The sequence below is a fragment of the Malania oleifera genome, chromosome 7 (assembly GCF_029873635.1).
Source record: "Malania oleifera isolate guangnan ecotype guangnan chromosome 7, ASM2987363v1, whole genome shotgun sequence".
NCBI classification, from domain to species: Eukaryota; Viridiplantae; Streptophyta; class Magnoliopsida; order Santalales; family Ximeniaceae; genus Malania; species Malania oleifera.
Genome location: NC_080423.1, coordinates 87,721,273 through 87,738,318, shown reverse-complemented (window position 1 = coordinate 87,738,318; position 17,046 = coordinate 87,721,273). Strand labels below are relative to the sequence as shown.

Sequence of the window (17,046 nt, the reverse complement as noted above, 5' to 3'; positions counted from 1 at the left end):
ATCCAAGTCTTGCCACTGTCCCTTAAGGACATTGAAATTTAGTCACAGTATCTTCCCCTTGTTGGGTCGTGCCAGTTTTTTGCTGCAATTCATAAATTTGGGAATAATTTCCAAGGTCAGAATACATCTGACTAACATTATCCTAGAGTTCTTTTGCAGTAGGATAGCATATGTAATTAGCTCTAATATCCTTCATCCATTGCATTCACAAGCCAAGCCATAATCATGAAATTTTTAGCATCCCATATAGTATATGATGGGTTTGCTCTGTCAGGGGCCTTGGTTTCACCAGTAAGGTACCCAATCTTACCTCTCCCGCGGATATACATTCGAACTGACTGAGTCCATCTCAAGAAGTTGGCTTCATTGAGACGGATATTTGTGATTTGGACTGAATGGGGTTCAGTATGGGCTACCTTGGTTTCAGTTTTGGTGTTGACCATAGGTTCAGGTCTGGCCATGGTGGAAGTTTCGAAAATTTCAGACAGAATGGAGGCTGAACAGACTTAAGGCAGCAAGGCCTAGGTTTTAGAGGCTATGACTGCCGAAAGGAAACGAAAACCAGGTTCTAATACCATCTAAAAGTGGAGAAGAATTGAAATAGTATTTCTTATTATTGTAATATTACGTACAATCTGAATGTCTTATAGATTACAAGGATAATCTAAAAGGAAAGAATAATAAAGGAAAGAATAGAAAAAAAGGAAGGAATGACAACTGCAAACAAATCTCCTAGAATATCTCCTAAGAATATATCCTTGAATATCTCCTACGATTATTTACATAATTACAGAAATTTCTCCTATAATCAAGGAGACTAGATTTACATAATTACAGAAATTTCTCCTATAATCAAGGAGAGTTGACTGGATAAATTTTGAAACTTTCCAACAAATATATAGACTTGTGCTTTGGCTTTTAGCTTTGGTTAATTGGAAAGTGCGACATTGGAGCACAATCCTAGCAACATCTTTCTTTAAGGATGATCAATTGAATCTATCATGAACTAGAAAAGTGGTCTTATCCTTACTGAAATGGCAAGCAAGGCTGCCATCATGCAGCTCTCAAACCAAAAATTCAAGCAGGAATGCAGAGTCTAGTCCCTCTAAACAAATAACCACCCCTCACGACAAGAGTGATTTAATCATGATGGTTGTCATCTTGCATGCCTTTGAAAATAATGCCAAAGTCAAGACAAGATGGGTACTCATCCTTTTTATGCTCGAAGCACACTATGTGAGCACAAAACTTGACTAAAAGTGTTAACAAGCTTATTCTCAGTATCGTGCCTAAGAACAAACGAGTATTCTTGGAGAATTTGACCCATTTAGCATTCCTAGCATTAAGATTCTTTTCTAAGTGTAGATACTTAACTGCTGGGCGATTCAGAATATATGATAGCCAATAGTCACAATACCTTCAATGCCGAAGTGCCTGCACACTACATAGAACTCTTTTGTTGCATGATTTCACTAAATTAGGCTAAAGGGTGACCCTCTTGACTCAACACTTTGCCTATACCTATGTCAGATGCATTACAAGAAACCTTGAAGCTTTAGAGAAGTCTGAATGTATTAAAATCGGGTGCCTCAAACATCCTGAGCTCTATCTCCTTGAAAGCTCTAGTAGTAGTCAAGACCATAGAAAGTCCTTTTTATTCAAAGAATTAGTGATGAGAGCCATGATGGTGCTAAAGCTTAGGTGGATAGCCCATTAAAATTATGCACATAAGAATTGTTGGCTATGGCTAGTATGATAGCTTTCACCTTCTCAGGATCAGGATAAATGCCTAGTGCTGACGTGACGTACCCTAGGAAAACAATATGGCTCTGAAGGAAGGATCAATCCTTAAGGTTAACATACATCTTAGCAACCTAATTTGAAAACTGCATGAAGATGGTACAAGTGTTCCACTAGATTGACTATAGATCAAAAAGTGATCAAAACATACAAGAAGGAACTTGCCTAGAAAAAAATGAAGTAATTCCACCACAATTCTTGTAGACGTGCTGGGGTGCATTAGGCAACCCAAAAGGCATGACAAGCCACACCTAAAGACCATGATGGTTATTGACGGCGGTCTTCCACTCATCCCTAGTTTGGACTCTAATCTGGTGATAGCCACTGTGTAGATCCAATTTCGAATAGACCCTAGAACCTCCCAGCATATCATCCAACCTAGGAATGAAAATATATGCTTTACTATGTGATGTATTTAATTGTTTTAGTATAGTATTGCGTGTATTTTTGGGGCTTGTTTGTAGTATTTGTGTATTCTATGGCTATGTTTGTAATGTAGTTAGTTTTAGGGGTATATGTGTAATTTTATGTGTTTAGGCTTTCTTATAAATAGTGTGAAAGCCATGTTTGGGCAGTTGTTGATGAATTTGAATTGTTGATTGAATGTGAATTCCCCCCCTAGTATCTCCTCTCTCCTCCCTTCCTCTCTTTTATTTCTTCCATGGCTGCAGAACCTTGATGCTGCCCCTGCATCACTATGATTTTGTTCATTGTATGATTGTCAACACACATCTCTCTCTCTCTCTCTCTCTCTCTCTCTATATATATATATATATATATATAATAAATTGTTGGTTCTGGAAATTGGGAATTGCCTGACTTGTGGTTACTTAGTTTCTTTGTCAGTGAATAGCGTTAGCTTATGTACTTCTTGTAATAGTCATATCTGAAAGATTAGAGTTTGAATCCAGTATGTGTTACGTTGTATTGCACATAAGTAGAGCTTGAAAATGGTGTTGGACAACCTTATTATGTAACTTATGTTGGGGTTGCAGCTGTTGAATGTGGTTGGTTAGCTGATAACACTTCTGCATTTATTCAATTGCTTGAAACACATGGTTACTAAGAAAATAAAAAAAGAAAAAAGGAAGAAACTTCCTCTTGGCAAGTTACTCATTTTTAAGGAAATGATGTTAACCACTTTTCTCTTTGAACTATTGGCAGTATGATGCCTCCCTGGTGCTCAGCAGGAAAGGATTTGTAACAGTGCCTAGTTTCCTTGTTCAGGTTTTGTTCTTCGCTAATTTATGTACTTATAACATATTGCACTTCTCTTACTTTCTGTTTGGTCAACTGATTATTAGCATATAGCTGTTAATCACTCTCTGCATAACTGCATATATCATCCATAGAATAGAGTTAGTATATTAGTATGCGCTGAAATTTATATTTTGTTTACTTATGCAAATGTTTAAAGTAGTCATCTCCTTGAATCATTACTTGGATTCATTTGTCTCTTAAGATTTATTAGATTACAACAAACGGAAGAATTTTTAGTTGTTTTTTTATGGGATCTCTCTCTCTCTCTCTCTCTCTCTCTCTCTCACACACACACACACACACACACACACACACACACACACAAACACGCATGCACTGATGCACAGGCAGACACACACACAGACACATGCACACATGGTTGTTGGTCTCCTTCATGCAGATTTTTACTTACAAAGTCCACCTGCATCCTTACATGTTCTTGACTTGCTTGTTTGATGAAATACTTCTACATTTCTCGTGTCAATCCTCTTTGCAATTTGTTTTTATGTCCAACAACCTACTTGTATGCCCTTCTCTCTGTTCAAAGTGTTATCATTACATTTGTCTTGCACATGTTATACTGTTTGCCATTTATTTTTGTCTTCAACAGCCTACTTGCAGTTATGTCAGTTTTAGATGTTGGCTTATGTTTTATATGAAAAATTTGTACCACGTGTCCTCGTCATTTGGAAATGTGAAGTTTTGTTTTTATATTTAATAAGCCATTTTGTTCATACATGCATACAAAGTTCTAAATAATTCAGGGTTCTCTGTGTTATATTGGAGCTGAATGGGTGATTGTGGCCTTTACATGGCATTTCTGGGATGGAAAATCATCATCTCAAAGGGAGTTATTTGGGGAAACAGTAGCCTTCTCACAAGTCACAAATGATGATACGAAACTTGAAATGTTCTATCTCGTATCTCTGTGATTTAATTCACTAAATGTTATGAAAAGTGCAACAGAACCATGTGAATTATTGGGCACATCCCAAGGCGCTCTTTTTAGTTGTGGTGATTGTTAATTGGCATAATTTGAGGAAGTTTGTTATGGGTGACACTAGTAATTTCATTAACTTGTTAAACTATTTTCAAATTTTTCTCTTATAAAGTAATTAAAATTTTTTTTATGTCTAGGGATAAGTCAATTAGCATTTTTCAAGTGCATATTTATTTTTAATTTTGAAAATTTTAGGATTTAGTACTTGAAGGGGTGCCTAGGCGCAATGGTAAAGTTGTCGCTGTGTGACCTGGAGGTCATGGGTTTGAGATGTGGAAACAACCTCTTGCAAAAATGTAAGGTAAGATTGGGTACTATAGACCCATCGTGGTCCGCCCCTTCCCTGGACCCCACATATGCAGGAGCTTTGTGCACCAGGCTAGCCTTTTTTTATTTTTTATAAGATTCAGTTTTTGGTAGGCTGGGCTCTATGCATCAAATTAATCAATACAAAGACTAAAATAGCATGATTTTTAATATTTTGGGACTTTTAAGTTGATTAAATTTAAAGTCTGGGTTTTGAATATTCAGAATGATCACTCATTTCAATTTAGTGGGTAATGGGAGCTCCATTGAGTAGTTCTAGTTGTTTTTGTAATTTCTTGCTGCAAGGTTGTTCAACTGCCTTTTTGAGACCTAAGGTAGATGAATTTAGGTTGGTATACTGTTCAAAATTGGTGCAGTATACAGACTTGAAAATCTTAAACCCGATCAAGAACTACTGCTACCAACAGACAACACTTATTTACTAGAATCCTCTATCATGTAAAATTAGGTTGTGTGCACTATGTATTTGGCCTATTGGTGGGTGGATATTCTTTTTGTTACTGCAAATCAAAGCCAAATTATTGCTCAAAGTCTAATGGAATCTATAAAGGCATCAACCAGATATTGTTGATGTTTTTCTATTCTTTAATTTTATGTATTTGTTTTAGGGGATGTTTGGGATGGTTTATGAAATTGACTAATATTACTTTCATAAAATTGACCTAACTCTAGTTAACAAGTGCTACTTGTTTGAGAATGAGCCTAAATCCGTTGATTACATCCTCCTTCATTGTTTACAGATGAAACACTTTTTAAATCTAGCTGCAATTATGACAGGGCAGTAGTGGGCCACATTTCAAATAGTTAAGAATATTCACGGTAGGTTAGCCATAGCACCTGCTCAAGTTAAGATAAGGTAGGGATGGCTTAGATGGTTTGGGCACCTACAACATAGGACGAATAGTGCATCAGTGAGGAGTAGTGAGCTAGTTCTTGTTAGTGGCAGTAGAAGGAGTAGGGGTAGTCCTAAAATTACTTGAAATGATATAGTCATGATTTAATAACACTTAAGTTGTTGGAAGAAATTGCCCACGATTGTGTAAATGGGCCAAAAAAAGGATTCATGTAGCTGACTCACGTAGTGAGACTTAAGGCTTGGTTTTTTGTTGTTGTTGTTTAGATGGAAATTTGGGCTCGAAAGGGATCTTTCTTATTGATATGAATGCATAGCGAAAACCTTGCAACTCAAAACAATCTGGAACAAGTAATGCAAACACTCAACGATGAATATACAGAAATTAACAATCACCCACAATGAGAATAAAGGAAAACAATAAAATCAAAGACACAAGAAATTACGTTGTTCGGCAATTTGCCTACGTCCATGGGAACAAATGGCTGATTTTCACTATCTCATTGAACAAGGGTTACAAATGTAGTTTATATACTAACCCTAAGCATACGGAAGACTTAGACTACTTTTAAAACACTCTTGTAGCAATCCCTGAAGGAAAATCCTCCGAAATCTCCCAATCTACTGATCTCCGATTCAAAATCCGTGATCTTTGCCGAACAAAACCGTCGTCAGTTTTAGGCAAACCATCGACAGAAAGATACCGAGAGTTGAATCCTGCGGATGACTGAAACCGTCGACGGTTAACCACTGAGAGTAAACTGTTGATGCAACCATCGACTAACCGTCGACGATTTTCCTCCTATAGCCTCCTTTCTTGTCCTTTCATCACTATGCTTTCCCGGCACATGCGTCCACTTAAATATGAGCCACATCTCCAACAATCTCCACCTTGACGAATATTCACCACTTAGAGAAATCCGAAAGCATAACCCCGCTGCTCCACCCAGGACAGTAGTTTGGGACCACCTCCCGTCTTGCACCTGGAGACGTAAATCAAGTCCAAGCGACGCTTGAACTTGTCTGTGGTAACAGGAACTTCACCTAGCTGAATACCTAGCTCCTTGAACGATCCTTTAAACCAAAATGCTGCCTTGGCAGCCTCAGCCACTGCCAAGTACTCCAATCCAACTGTAACTAGTGCAACTTGAGACCGAACCCTAGACTTCCAACAAATAGGCCCTCCCACAATATACATTGTTGTAGACCTCCTATCATCCGAGTCCCCTTCTTAGTCTGCATCCACGAATGTCACAATTGATGGATCGCTTTGTTTTCTGCCGAAGCACCCCACTGCACTGGCATAGGAGACCTTTGATATATCCCGAACATTACTGTCTGTCCTTGGGTACTGAGCGGTAGATAGTTTACATTGATTCACCAATGGTATACTGGTGACCTGTTTAACTTTAACCATGCTAATCCTCTCCAACACCTTCCCCACAAAATCGCCCTAAGATAACCACGATCTCCCTGCAGTTATGTCCACAAAGCCACCTTGAGATAACCCCAATCTCCCTGCAGCTTTATCCTCTCGAATCTCCAACCCAAGAATCTTCTTGGCCGTACCCAAAACCTTCATGTCAAATTCCTTTCTCAACATAGTTTTTGACTGATTAACCTCAGTCAAAATCTTCGTAGCAATTGACATGTCAATCACATGAAAAAATAGAATAATTACCCACTTGCATCCTATTGTCTTCTCCCCTTCTGGAAGTTCCACAAACTCCCACATCTGATTCTTATGCAGTAACTCCATCTTCTCCACTGTAGCACTCATCCATCTATTTTTCCATTTGCTGTGCACCGTATCTTGAAATATAGTAGGAATCTTGCTGGTAATAATGAATGCATATGACATCAGATCATCAAATTTACACTTAGGCGGTGGCCTGATAATGCACTTGAGCCCATTGTGATCTTGTTGGTCTCCCAAGTTAGAACTCCCTGCAGTATGAACAATGTCATCTCTGTCCTGAGTCTGTAACTCCACCTACATCACAATCTCATTTCTGCTCCAGTTTATATTGTGCTACTGCAGGTCTCTTGAGCTAGAACTCCCTGCACTTGTGCTTTGAGTCTCTAACTCCACTTGCACAACATGCTCATTGCTGCTGTAGCTTTCTGACACTTGTTTCTCTTCGTCTACTTGAGTACACTGTACCATGGCTTTAACATCAAAAACCATTTCTTCACTGATTGCCACCTTGTTTGCTGTTGGATCCCACAGCTTGAACCCCCTTCTCTGATACCCTAGAAAGGTGTACCGTCTAGACATTTCACCAAGTTTAGATCTCACCTCACTAGAAACGTGCATGACTGGACCTCCAAACTCTCTCAAATCAGAGAAGTCTACCGCATAACCTATTCAAGCCTCTTTTGCAACTCTCCCATCTAGTGATACCTTTGGCGATCAGTTAATTGGGAAACCCTCCATACTTACTAACTTTACTAGGAAGTTCCTTGCAAGCCTTGCATCTAACCTGTCATGCTCACAAAACTCCTTGAATACTAGCATACTTAGTTCCAATGTCTGACCTAAGGATCTTTCTCTCGGTTCGGTTTTCAACCTCAGCCACAAGTTAAACCTAGCAAACATCTCCAACTTGTGCCGCATGAAGTACCCCTAGACCTTTTGTGATGAACTCACGAAGTACCTATGTCCAACCTGTGATGCTGCCCTTACCGGTCCCCAAACATCCATAACAATGTAGTTAAGAATATCTTACATTTTGTGTGTGGTTGTTTTACACAAAACAATATTACCTGACTCAGAATTCGCAGCTACTGCTCCACCTACAACCGTGTTACCTAGCAGTGCATAGATATTCCCCGCTAACCTTTGTGCTTTCATCACCATCAAGCAATCGTTACACACCTTCATTATCCCACTTTCAAACTTGTAACTATACCCGTTACAATCTAAAGTGTCAAATGAAATCACATCCTTACGTAGATCAAGTACATGCCTTACATCACATAACGTCCTTACCACACCATCGTACATCTTGATTTTGATATCCCCCATTCCGACAACTTTGCAGGCCGCATCGTTTCCCATCAGAATGAAACCAGAGCTCACCAATCTGTAAGTGGTGAACCTGACTTTGTTGGGCGTCATGTGAAAAGAACATCCCAAGTCTAGGATCCAAGAATCCATGAGGCGTTCTGAACCCAATGAAACAGAAAGCATATCACAATCACTGCTCCTCGAGTCTCCTTCTTTCATTGCATTTGCAGATTTTGACGAATCCTATTGAGTTTCTGCATTCCCCTTCTTCCGCTCTAGACACTCCGGTTTTATGTGCCCAATTTTCCCTCACTTAAAACATCGAACTTTCTTCCTCCTTCTGGATTGTAGCAGAGTTTTATTATTACTCGATCTGCTCCTGGACTTGCCTTTCTCATGATCCTGATTACCCTTTGCCACGAGTTCTTCACCTTGTGAACTCTCATCATTAGCCTTTTTCCTCTGATGGAATCCCAACAATACACTCGTGATATCCTCCAATTCCATGGTTTCTTTCCCCCCATGTCAGAGTCATAACTAGATTCTCATACGTAGGAGAAGTTGGTAGGGAATTTAGTAGAATCAATGCCTTGTCTTCGTCCTCGAACTTCACATCAACCCGCTTTAGAATGCCGATGATCTGATTGAATACGTTGATGTGTTGATTCAGCTCTGAACCCTCTGCCATCTTAGGCTCGTTAAGTCTTTGCTTAAGATACAACTTGTTCGATAAAAACTTGCACATATACCGGCTCTCCAGTTTCAGCCAAACTTTTGCCGAAGATTCCTCATCCTTGACGTGATATATCACATCATCGGCCAGACAAGGCCTGATAATAGACACAACCTTCGCTTCCAACTCTTTCCAACTCGTGTCGTTCATGCTTTCCGTCTTTTTTCCATATAGTGCTTTCACCATACTTTGCTGCACCAAAACGTCCTTTACCCTCCTTTGCTAGAGTCCAAAATTTTTCGTTCCATCAAACTTACCAATCTTGAACTTCGCGGAAGAAATCCTAGCCATTGCAACCAATAGCTTTGATACAAATTGTTGATACGAATGTGCAGCGAAAACCTCGCAACTCAAAACAATCCGAAACAAGTAATGCAAGCACTCAATGATGAATATATGGAAATTAACAATCACCCACAATGAGAAAAATGGAAAGCAATAAAATCAAAGTTACAAGAAATTGCGTGATTCGGCAATTTGCCTATGTCCATGTGAGCAAGTGGCTGATTTTCACTATCTCATTAAACAAGAAAAAAAAAATAGTTTATATACTAACCCTATGTGTACAGAAGACTTAGACCACATCTAAAACACTCTTGTAAGAATCCATGGAGGAAAATCCTCCAAAATCTCCCAATCTACGGATCTCCCGATTCAAAATCCATGATCTGCACCGAACAAAACCGTCAACGGTTAACCATCGAGAGTAAACCATCAATGCAACCGTCGATTAACCGTCGACGGTTTTCCTCTTGCAGCCTCCTTCCTTGTTCTTTGTATCACTATGCTTCCCCGGCGCATGCGTTCCACTCAAACATGAGTCACATCTCCAACAGATTTCATTCTAGAAAAGAGAAGAGAACAGCTACATCGCTGATTCTTATTGTTAATTCAGGTGAAATCCCAAGAGGGGTGGTGAATTGGGTATTTTAAAAATCTTTAAGATTATTTACCACTTAATTCCTATTTCTATATTTAACAAATTAATTGCAGGGGATTGAAATTGATTCAAATTATTATCTCAATAAATTCTATTTTGCCCAATTAATTATCAAGTGCGTGTGAGGTTATTCAACTTACATACATGCAAGATAGGTAATGAAATGCGTTGTGGAAATTAAAAGGAGTAAAGGAAGAGAGAAAGCAAACACAGTTTTTACGACGTTCAACCAACCCGGCCTACATCCTTGCCTTGAGCAACCCACTCAAGGATCCCACTAAATCCCTGCTCCTTTAACCGGGACGGAGCTTCCCTTACATGCGTTGCTTACAAGAGGCACAACTTCCTCCTCACTCGGTTTACAACCTGAACCGTGATTACAGTATAGAATTTCAAATCTGGAAAACAACTTAGTATTGCTTCTAACAAAGCTAGTGAGTACAATGGAAAACCTAACACATATCCATATGATAAAACTGGAAGCTCAGTATGTATGTAATGATGTAATCGTTATATGAATGATATGCTTCACAAAACTTCCCTTTGATCAAATCTCCCAAAAATAATTATATAAGTAAATGCTTTGAAGAACTTAGGGTTTTAGTTCAACTTTCTAGATGCAAGAATACAAAATGCGATCTTATAAAAAATTGGTCTTGAATATTATGAAGATCTAAGTTCTTGCTATCAAATAATTTGTGAAGTTGAATCTTTAAATAATTTTTGGTTTAAAAGAATATGACTATTCCGCTTCAAATATTGAATCCTACCAAATGAGCTCAATACAAATATGTAATTCAGTTTTTCTCCAAAAATCTAGATCAATAAGTTTTATTCCAAATATTCAAAACACAATATGATCTTTGTATATGAATAGGTATACATGTATATATATGATATGTGTTCCAAAGATCAAAAACCTAATATAATATTTATCAGAAAATATCTCTCAATAATATATATAGTTATGGGCTCTAAGGATATTTAGTCAAGTGGTTTTGTAATATCGAAAATATCGAGTCTTTAAATAATTACACACTTGAATAAAAAATATTTAACCATTGGAAAAGCTTTTCTCAAGTAGTGATCTTTTCAAAACGATATGTATATAAGTACACTCAAGATCAATCTCTCAAATAGTATTCAATAATAGATTTTGAGATGAAAAGCTCTTTGAGAATAAGTGTAACAAATAGATCGATTTACCAAACCTCAATACCAAGTTGAATGCACAACAATCGCTAGAACGCCTTTTGAAGATCAATGTAGCCTTAACTCAGATTTGACGTATAAGCTTTGAAATCCCAAGCAAGAATTCAGCAGTGTGTTCAATGCTCTCCCAAGTTGTGCTAAACGTTCAATACACTCAATCTTATGCCAAAAGTTGAGGCACTAGGGTTTAGAGGTTGATTATATATGTAATCTCGGCCTTAAGATAAGTCCCGACCGTTGGATCAGATTGATCAAGTGTATAACCCGTGTGTTCTCTCACTAAAAATCAAAATTTTAAACTTCCCGCAGGTTCAGACGACTAAGGATTAGGGCTCATACGATTGAAGTTCCTTAAAGTTTTGAAAAATTGAACTGGACACAGGGTCAAACGTCTGAAGTTGGGGTTCAGACTTCTTAAGTTGCGGGTTTAGATGACTGAGGTCAAGGTTTAGTCTTCTGATGTACTTTTGCCTGTTTTTGTGTTTCTCCAATAAATCTTCAAACGACTGAACTTAATCTTCGGTCTTCTGAAGAAATTCTTCAGATGACTGAGCTTAAATTTCAGTCTTCTGAAGTTGAATCTTTAGACGACTGAGCGTAGACTTCAGTTCTCTGAGGTTGACACTTCAAACTTCTGGGTAGTGACTTCGGTCTTCTGAACAGTATACTTTCTGGTTTTTTTCATTTTAGTTTCAAAAATCTGTTTTGCTCTTTTATAAAACATTTTTCGGGGTTTTAAAAAAGTCTCTATAAGTCCAAAATATCCCTTAAAGATTTTCATGAGATGCATGAGTCTTAAGGTCAGTCTAGGGTATATTTTGAGCTTTGAATTAAATCATATGAAATATGTAAATGCATTCAGTCTAAATACCCATTCTATGACGATTTTGAACTTGCCGTTTGCATCTTCATCTTTCTACTCTTTTAGTTCCATGGATTGTGCCAAGATGTATATACTTTAATCTTCATGGCTTCCATGACTTTCTAGCCTTTCGTGCATGCTAAATTTTGTTCCTGTTCACAATCTCGATGCACAGATCAAATACCAAGTGATTTGTCATTATCAAAACAGGATTGGACTTATAGTGTCAATAATCTCTCTCTTTTTGATGATGACAAATAGACGAGCAAAAATATAGAATGGGTTACGCCTAACAAGGCTCCCCCTCACATAATGTATAAACATATATGCAGCAATATGAAATATGCTCAATACAATTAATTTTGCCAACTATTTTTGCTATAACCTGATATTCTTCTCCCCCTTTTGACTTCAACAAAAAGGTGTATAACATAACTTGAGCGGATGTAACCTTATATTCTTCTCCCCCTTTAAATTTTATATTTTTTAAAATTATTCAACCGTCAAATTTTAAAACTTGTACTGTGAAATATGTCTCCCTGTGTTATTCAATGTGATTCAATTTACTTCTCCTCCTTGCTAATGCAGAAAGCTGTGTTGTTGACTTAAATTGCAATGTCAACATACACAGTGTGTCAAATTTCATAGACATGTATAAGCAAAACAGTCACTAAAGTTCAAAGATTATGTGATGATTAACATTTGTAAGTTAATATGCTCTCATCATGATATGAGTTTAATATCAAATGTGAACAAATGTGATACCGAATGGAAACAAATGAGCCGAATTTGAAATTTTTAACCAATTGGGAATATTAAGTGGCGTTGCTCCCCTTGAATTATGTCATCTAATATAATTTTAGGCAACCTCTCAACTATGCATTAGGCCTAATTCATGCCTAATTTGGATAAACCTATCATCCGCAAGTAGTTTCGTAAATATGTCTGCCCATTGTTCATCCGTGCATACAAACTCAAGTGTGACATCTCCTTTTTGCACATGATCATGAAGAAAATGATGTCTTATTTCTATATGTTTAGTTCGTGAATGTAATATGAGATTCTTTGAGATGTTTATTATACTCGTATTGTCGCATCTTACAGGAATTGTGTCATAGCTTAATCCAAAATCCGTCAATTGTTGCTTCATGTATAGTGTTTGAGCACAATAACTTCCTACTGCTACATATTTTGCTTCAACTGTGGAAAGAGCAACTGAATTCTGCTTCTTGGAAAACCAAGAGACTAACAAATGTCCTAAGAAATGACATGTACCACTTGTACTCTTCCTATCCACTTTACTACCAGCAAAATCAGCATTTGAATAGTTGATAATCTCAAAAGATGTATACTTAGGATACCATAACCCAAGTTCCACGGTTCCTATCCGGTATCTAAGTATTCGTTTGACAGCTAACAAATGTGACTCTTTTGATGCAGCCTGAAATCTTGCTCACAAACATACGCTGAACATTATGTCAGGTATGCTAGCAGTCAGATATAGTAAGTTACCGATCATTCCACGGTAGAGCTTGACATCTACTGGTATACCTTGTTCATCTTTGTCTAATTTCAAAGAAGAGCTCATAGGTGTCCCAAGTATTTTTCCATCTTCCATATTAAACTTTTTGAGCAGATCTCTAATGTACTTCGATTGATTTATAAAAATTCCATGTTTCGCTTGTTTGATCTGAAGTCCTAGGAAGAAATTTAGTTCACCCATCAAGCTCATCTCAAATTCATTCTGCATAGTGCTTGCAAACTCATTGCACAAGTCTTTATTTGTAGCTCCAAATATGATATCATCTACGTATACTTGAACTAGGAGCATGTCATCTTTCTTAGACTTTATGAAAAGTGTTGTGCCTATCCTCCCTCTGATAAATCCATTGTCCAGTAGAAAGCTGCTTAGTCTCTCATACCAAGCTCTAGGAGCTTGCTTTAAACCGTACAAGGCTTTTGTTAGTCTATAAACGTGATTTGGATTCTTATGGTTTTCAAAGCCTGGGGGTTATTCTATATATACCTCTTCACTTATGTAGCCATTTAAAAATGCGCTTTTGACATCCATTTGATACAGCTTGAAATACTTAAAAGCAGCATAGGCTAAAAGCATTCGAATGGCTTCCATTCTAGCTACAGGTGCAAAGGTTTCTTCAAAATCTATTCCTTCTTCCTGGTTATATCCCTGAGCTACTTGTCTTGCCTTATTTCTAACAACTATCCCATGTTCATCTTTCTTGTTCTTATATATCCATTTTGTTCCAATAATTGTCTTATCCTCAGGTCTAGGAACTAATATTCATACTTTTTTTTCTCTTAAATTGGTTTAACTCTTCTTGCATGGACATCACCCACGATTCATTCTCAATTGCTTCACTCACATTCCTAGGTTCTTCTTGAGATAGAAAGGCAAAATGACTAATCATATTCCTAAGTGAAAATTGTGTGACTACTCCACGTAATGGTTCACCTATTATTTGATTAATGGGATGACTCTTTATGTACTTTCATTCTCTAGGTGGTTCATTAACCTCATTTTCAATTTGATTAGTTTCAGCAGATGGTTCCTTAATTTCTTTTCTCTTTTCTAAATCATTTTTAATGGACAGTTTTTCAAATTCCTTATTTATCTCAATTTCATCTTCATCAGTCCTTTTAGAGAAGGGATTTGACTCATCGAATACTACATGAATGGATTCTATAATGGTTAATGTTCGTTTATTATATACTCTGTAGGCTTTACTATCTAAGACATACCCTAAAAGATACCTTCATCTGATTTCACATCAAACTTTCCTAAATATTCATTGTCTCAAAGTACAAAACATTTACAGCCAAAGACATGAAAATATGATATGTTTGGTATATGACCATTCCATAATTCGTAAGGAGTCTTATTTAGGGATGGTCTAATCAAAACTCTATTTAGAACATAGTAGGTGGTGTTTACTGCCTCAACCCAGAAGTACTTAGGTAGTTTATGTTCGTTAAGCATAGTTCTGGCCATTTCTTGTATAGACTTATTCTTTCTTTCAACTACTTCATTCCGCTGTGGTGTTCTAGGAGCCGAAAATTTATGAGCTATCCTTAATGAATTGCAGTAGTCTTCCATGCTTTGATTTTTAAATTCTTGACCCCTATCACTTCGGATTTTAGTGACATTATAACCCTTTTCATTTGGAATTTTCTTACACAAATTTATGAATTGTTCACACGCTTCATCTTTGTGACCTAAAAATAGTACCCATGTATATCTTGAATTATCATCAACTATGACAAATGCGTATGATTTTCCTCCTAAACTCTGAGTTGGGTTTGGACCAAAGAAATCTAAGTGTAGCATTTGAAGTGGCCTAGTAGTAGAGATTACTTTCTTCTTCTTAAAGCTCATTCTTGCTTGTTTTCCTAGTTGGCATGCATCACAAATTTTATCTTTCACGAATTTAGTCTTAGGCAATCCCTTAACTAATTCTTCCTTAACAAGTTTAGATATTAAGTCCATGTTTGCATCTCCTAGTCTCCTTTGCCAAATCCAACTAGTTTCATTTATAGCAGAAAAACAAGTAACATGTTGAGAAGCAAGGTTGTCAAGGCTAGTGGTGTAGACATTTCTATGACGATCAGCAGTAAACAATATTTTGTTTTCAGATTTGTTCTCTACAGTGCATTTGTCATGTTCAAATGAGACTTTATAACCTTTATCACATAGTTGACTTATACTCAATAAGTTATGTTTCAATCCATCAACTAGAAACACATTAACAATGACAAGTGAAGGTTCCTTACCAACCTTACCAACTCCAATGATTTTACCTTTAGAGTTATCCCCAAATGTAACAAATCCTTCGTCTTTGGATATGATAGATGCGTATTTAGCTTTATCTCCTGTCATATGTCGTGAGCATCCGCTATCCATATACCACTTATCCTTCGAGGAGGACAATCTCAAGCACATCTGCAGGATATAATCAGATAACTACTTTTGGTACCCAGATGTTCTTGGGTCCATGGGGGTTAGTATTAGATTCTCCTTTGACTTTCTAGACTTTCTTAATTTTGACATCTTTATTTTTGAAAGGGCAGTCAAATTTTATGTGACCCAACCTCTTACATTTAAAACATGTAATATTTCTATGATAGTCTTTAGTTTGAACATACGATTTTGACTCTCTTACAAAATATCCCATGTAGAGATGTCTCTGTTTTAGATTCTTCTTCCTATTAAAACCAAGACCTTCCTTCTCTAGGGAATTTCTTTGAGCTCCTAGGAGTTTTTCAAAATTATTTTGACCTTCTGTAAATTTACAAATAATCTTAAATTTATCTTTCAAATTCTTTTCTAACTCCTCAATTTTCAAATCCTTGTCTTTCATGAGAGATGCATGAGATTCATTTTGACTTTCAACTAACTTAAAAAATTCTTTCAATTTTAATTTCAAACCAGAATTTTTCTTATTCATTTTGTCAAACATTTTAAGGGTATACAAATATTCCTGATGCAATTCATCATAAGAAAGCATGCTATTTTTATTTTCTGAATCACTTGAATAGTAAGATGAAGCAGAACAAAAAGATTGTACCTCGTGGTCATTGTGAGCCATCAGACATAGATTCGCAATCTCGTCATCACTGGATTCAGATTCTGAACTACTGGTACTGTGAGTGTCCTAGCCTACCTTTAGAGCTTTCTTCTTCTTCTTAGACACTTTCTTTAGCTGGGGACAATCCGGCTTGATATGTCTAAATTCTCTATAGTTATAACACATGGGAGGGTCATCTTTTTTCTTCCTTCTGCTTGACTCTCCCTTGAGCCATTGAATTTTCTGGTGTATTTCTTGTTCTTTCTCATGAACTCTCCAAATTTCTTAGTGATGAGTGCCATGTTTTCATCCAATTCTAAATCACTTCCCTTACTGGAGCAGTGAGATAATGCCTTAAGTGTTGTAGCTTTCTTTGCTTTAATTTGCTCATTCTTCCTCTCATTTATTGCAAGCTCATAGGTGATGAGTGATCCAATTAGTTCATCAACAGACATTTCCTTGAGAT

At 37.0% G+C, this 17,046-nt stretch overlaps 1 protein-coding gene across 3 annotated transcripts in view; it reads left to right on the top strand.

The window, feature by feature from the left end:
- LOC131160433 (uncharacterized) overlaps positions 1 to 17,046 on the top strand; it is a 140,861-nt gene that overhangs the window by 34,960 nt on the left and 88,855 nt on the right. For all 3 annotated transcript variants that reach the window (XM_058116113.1, XM_058116112.1, XM_058116111.1), the window contains exon 6: positions 2,965 to 3,027. In XM_058116113.1, the coding sequence (XP_057972096.1) occupies positions 2,965 to 3,027 (63 nt within the window). The remainder of the gene's footprint in view (positions 1 to 2,964; positions 3,028 to 17,046) is intronic.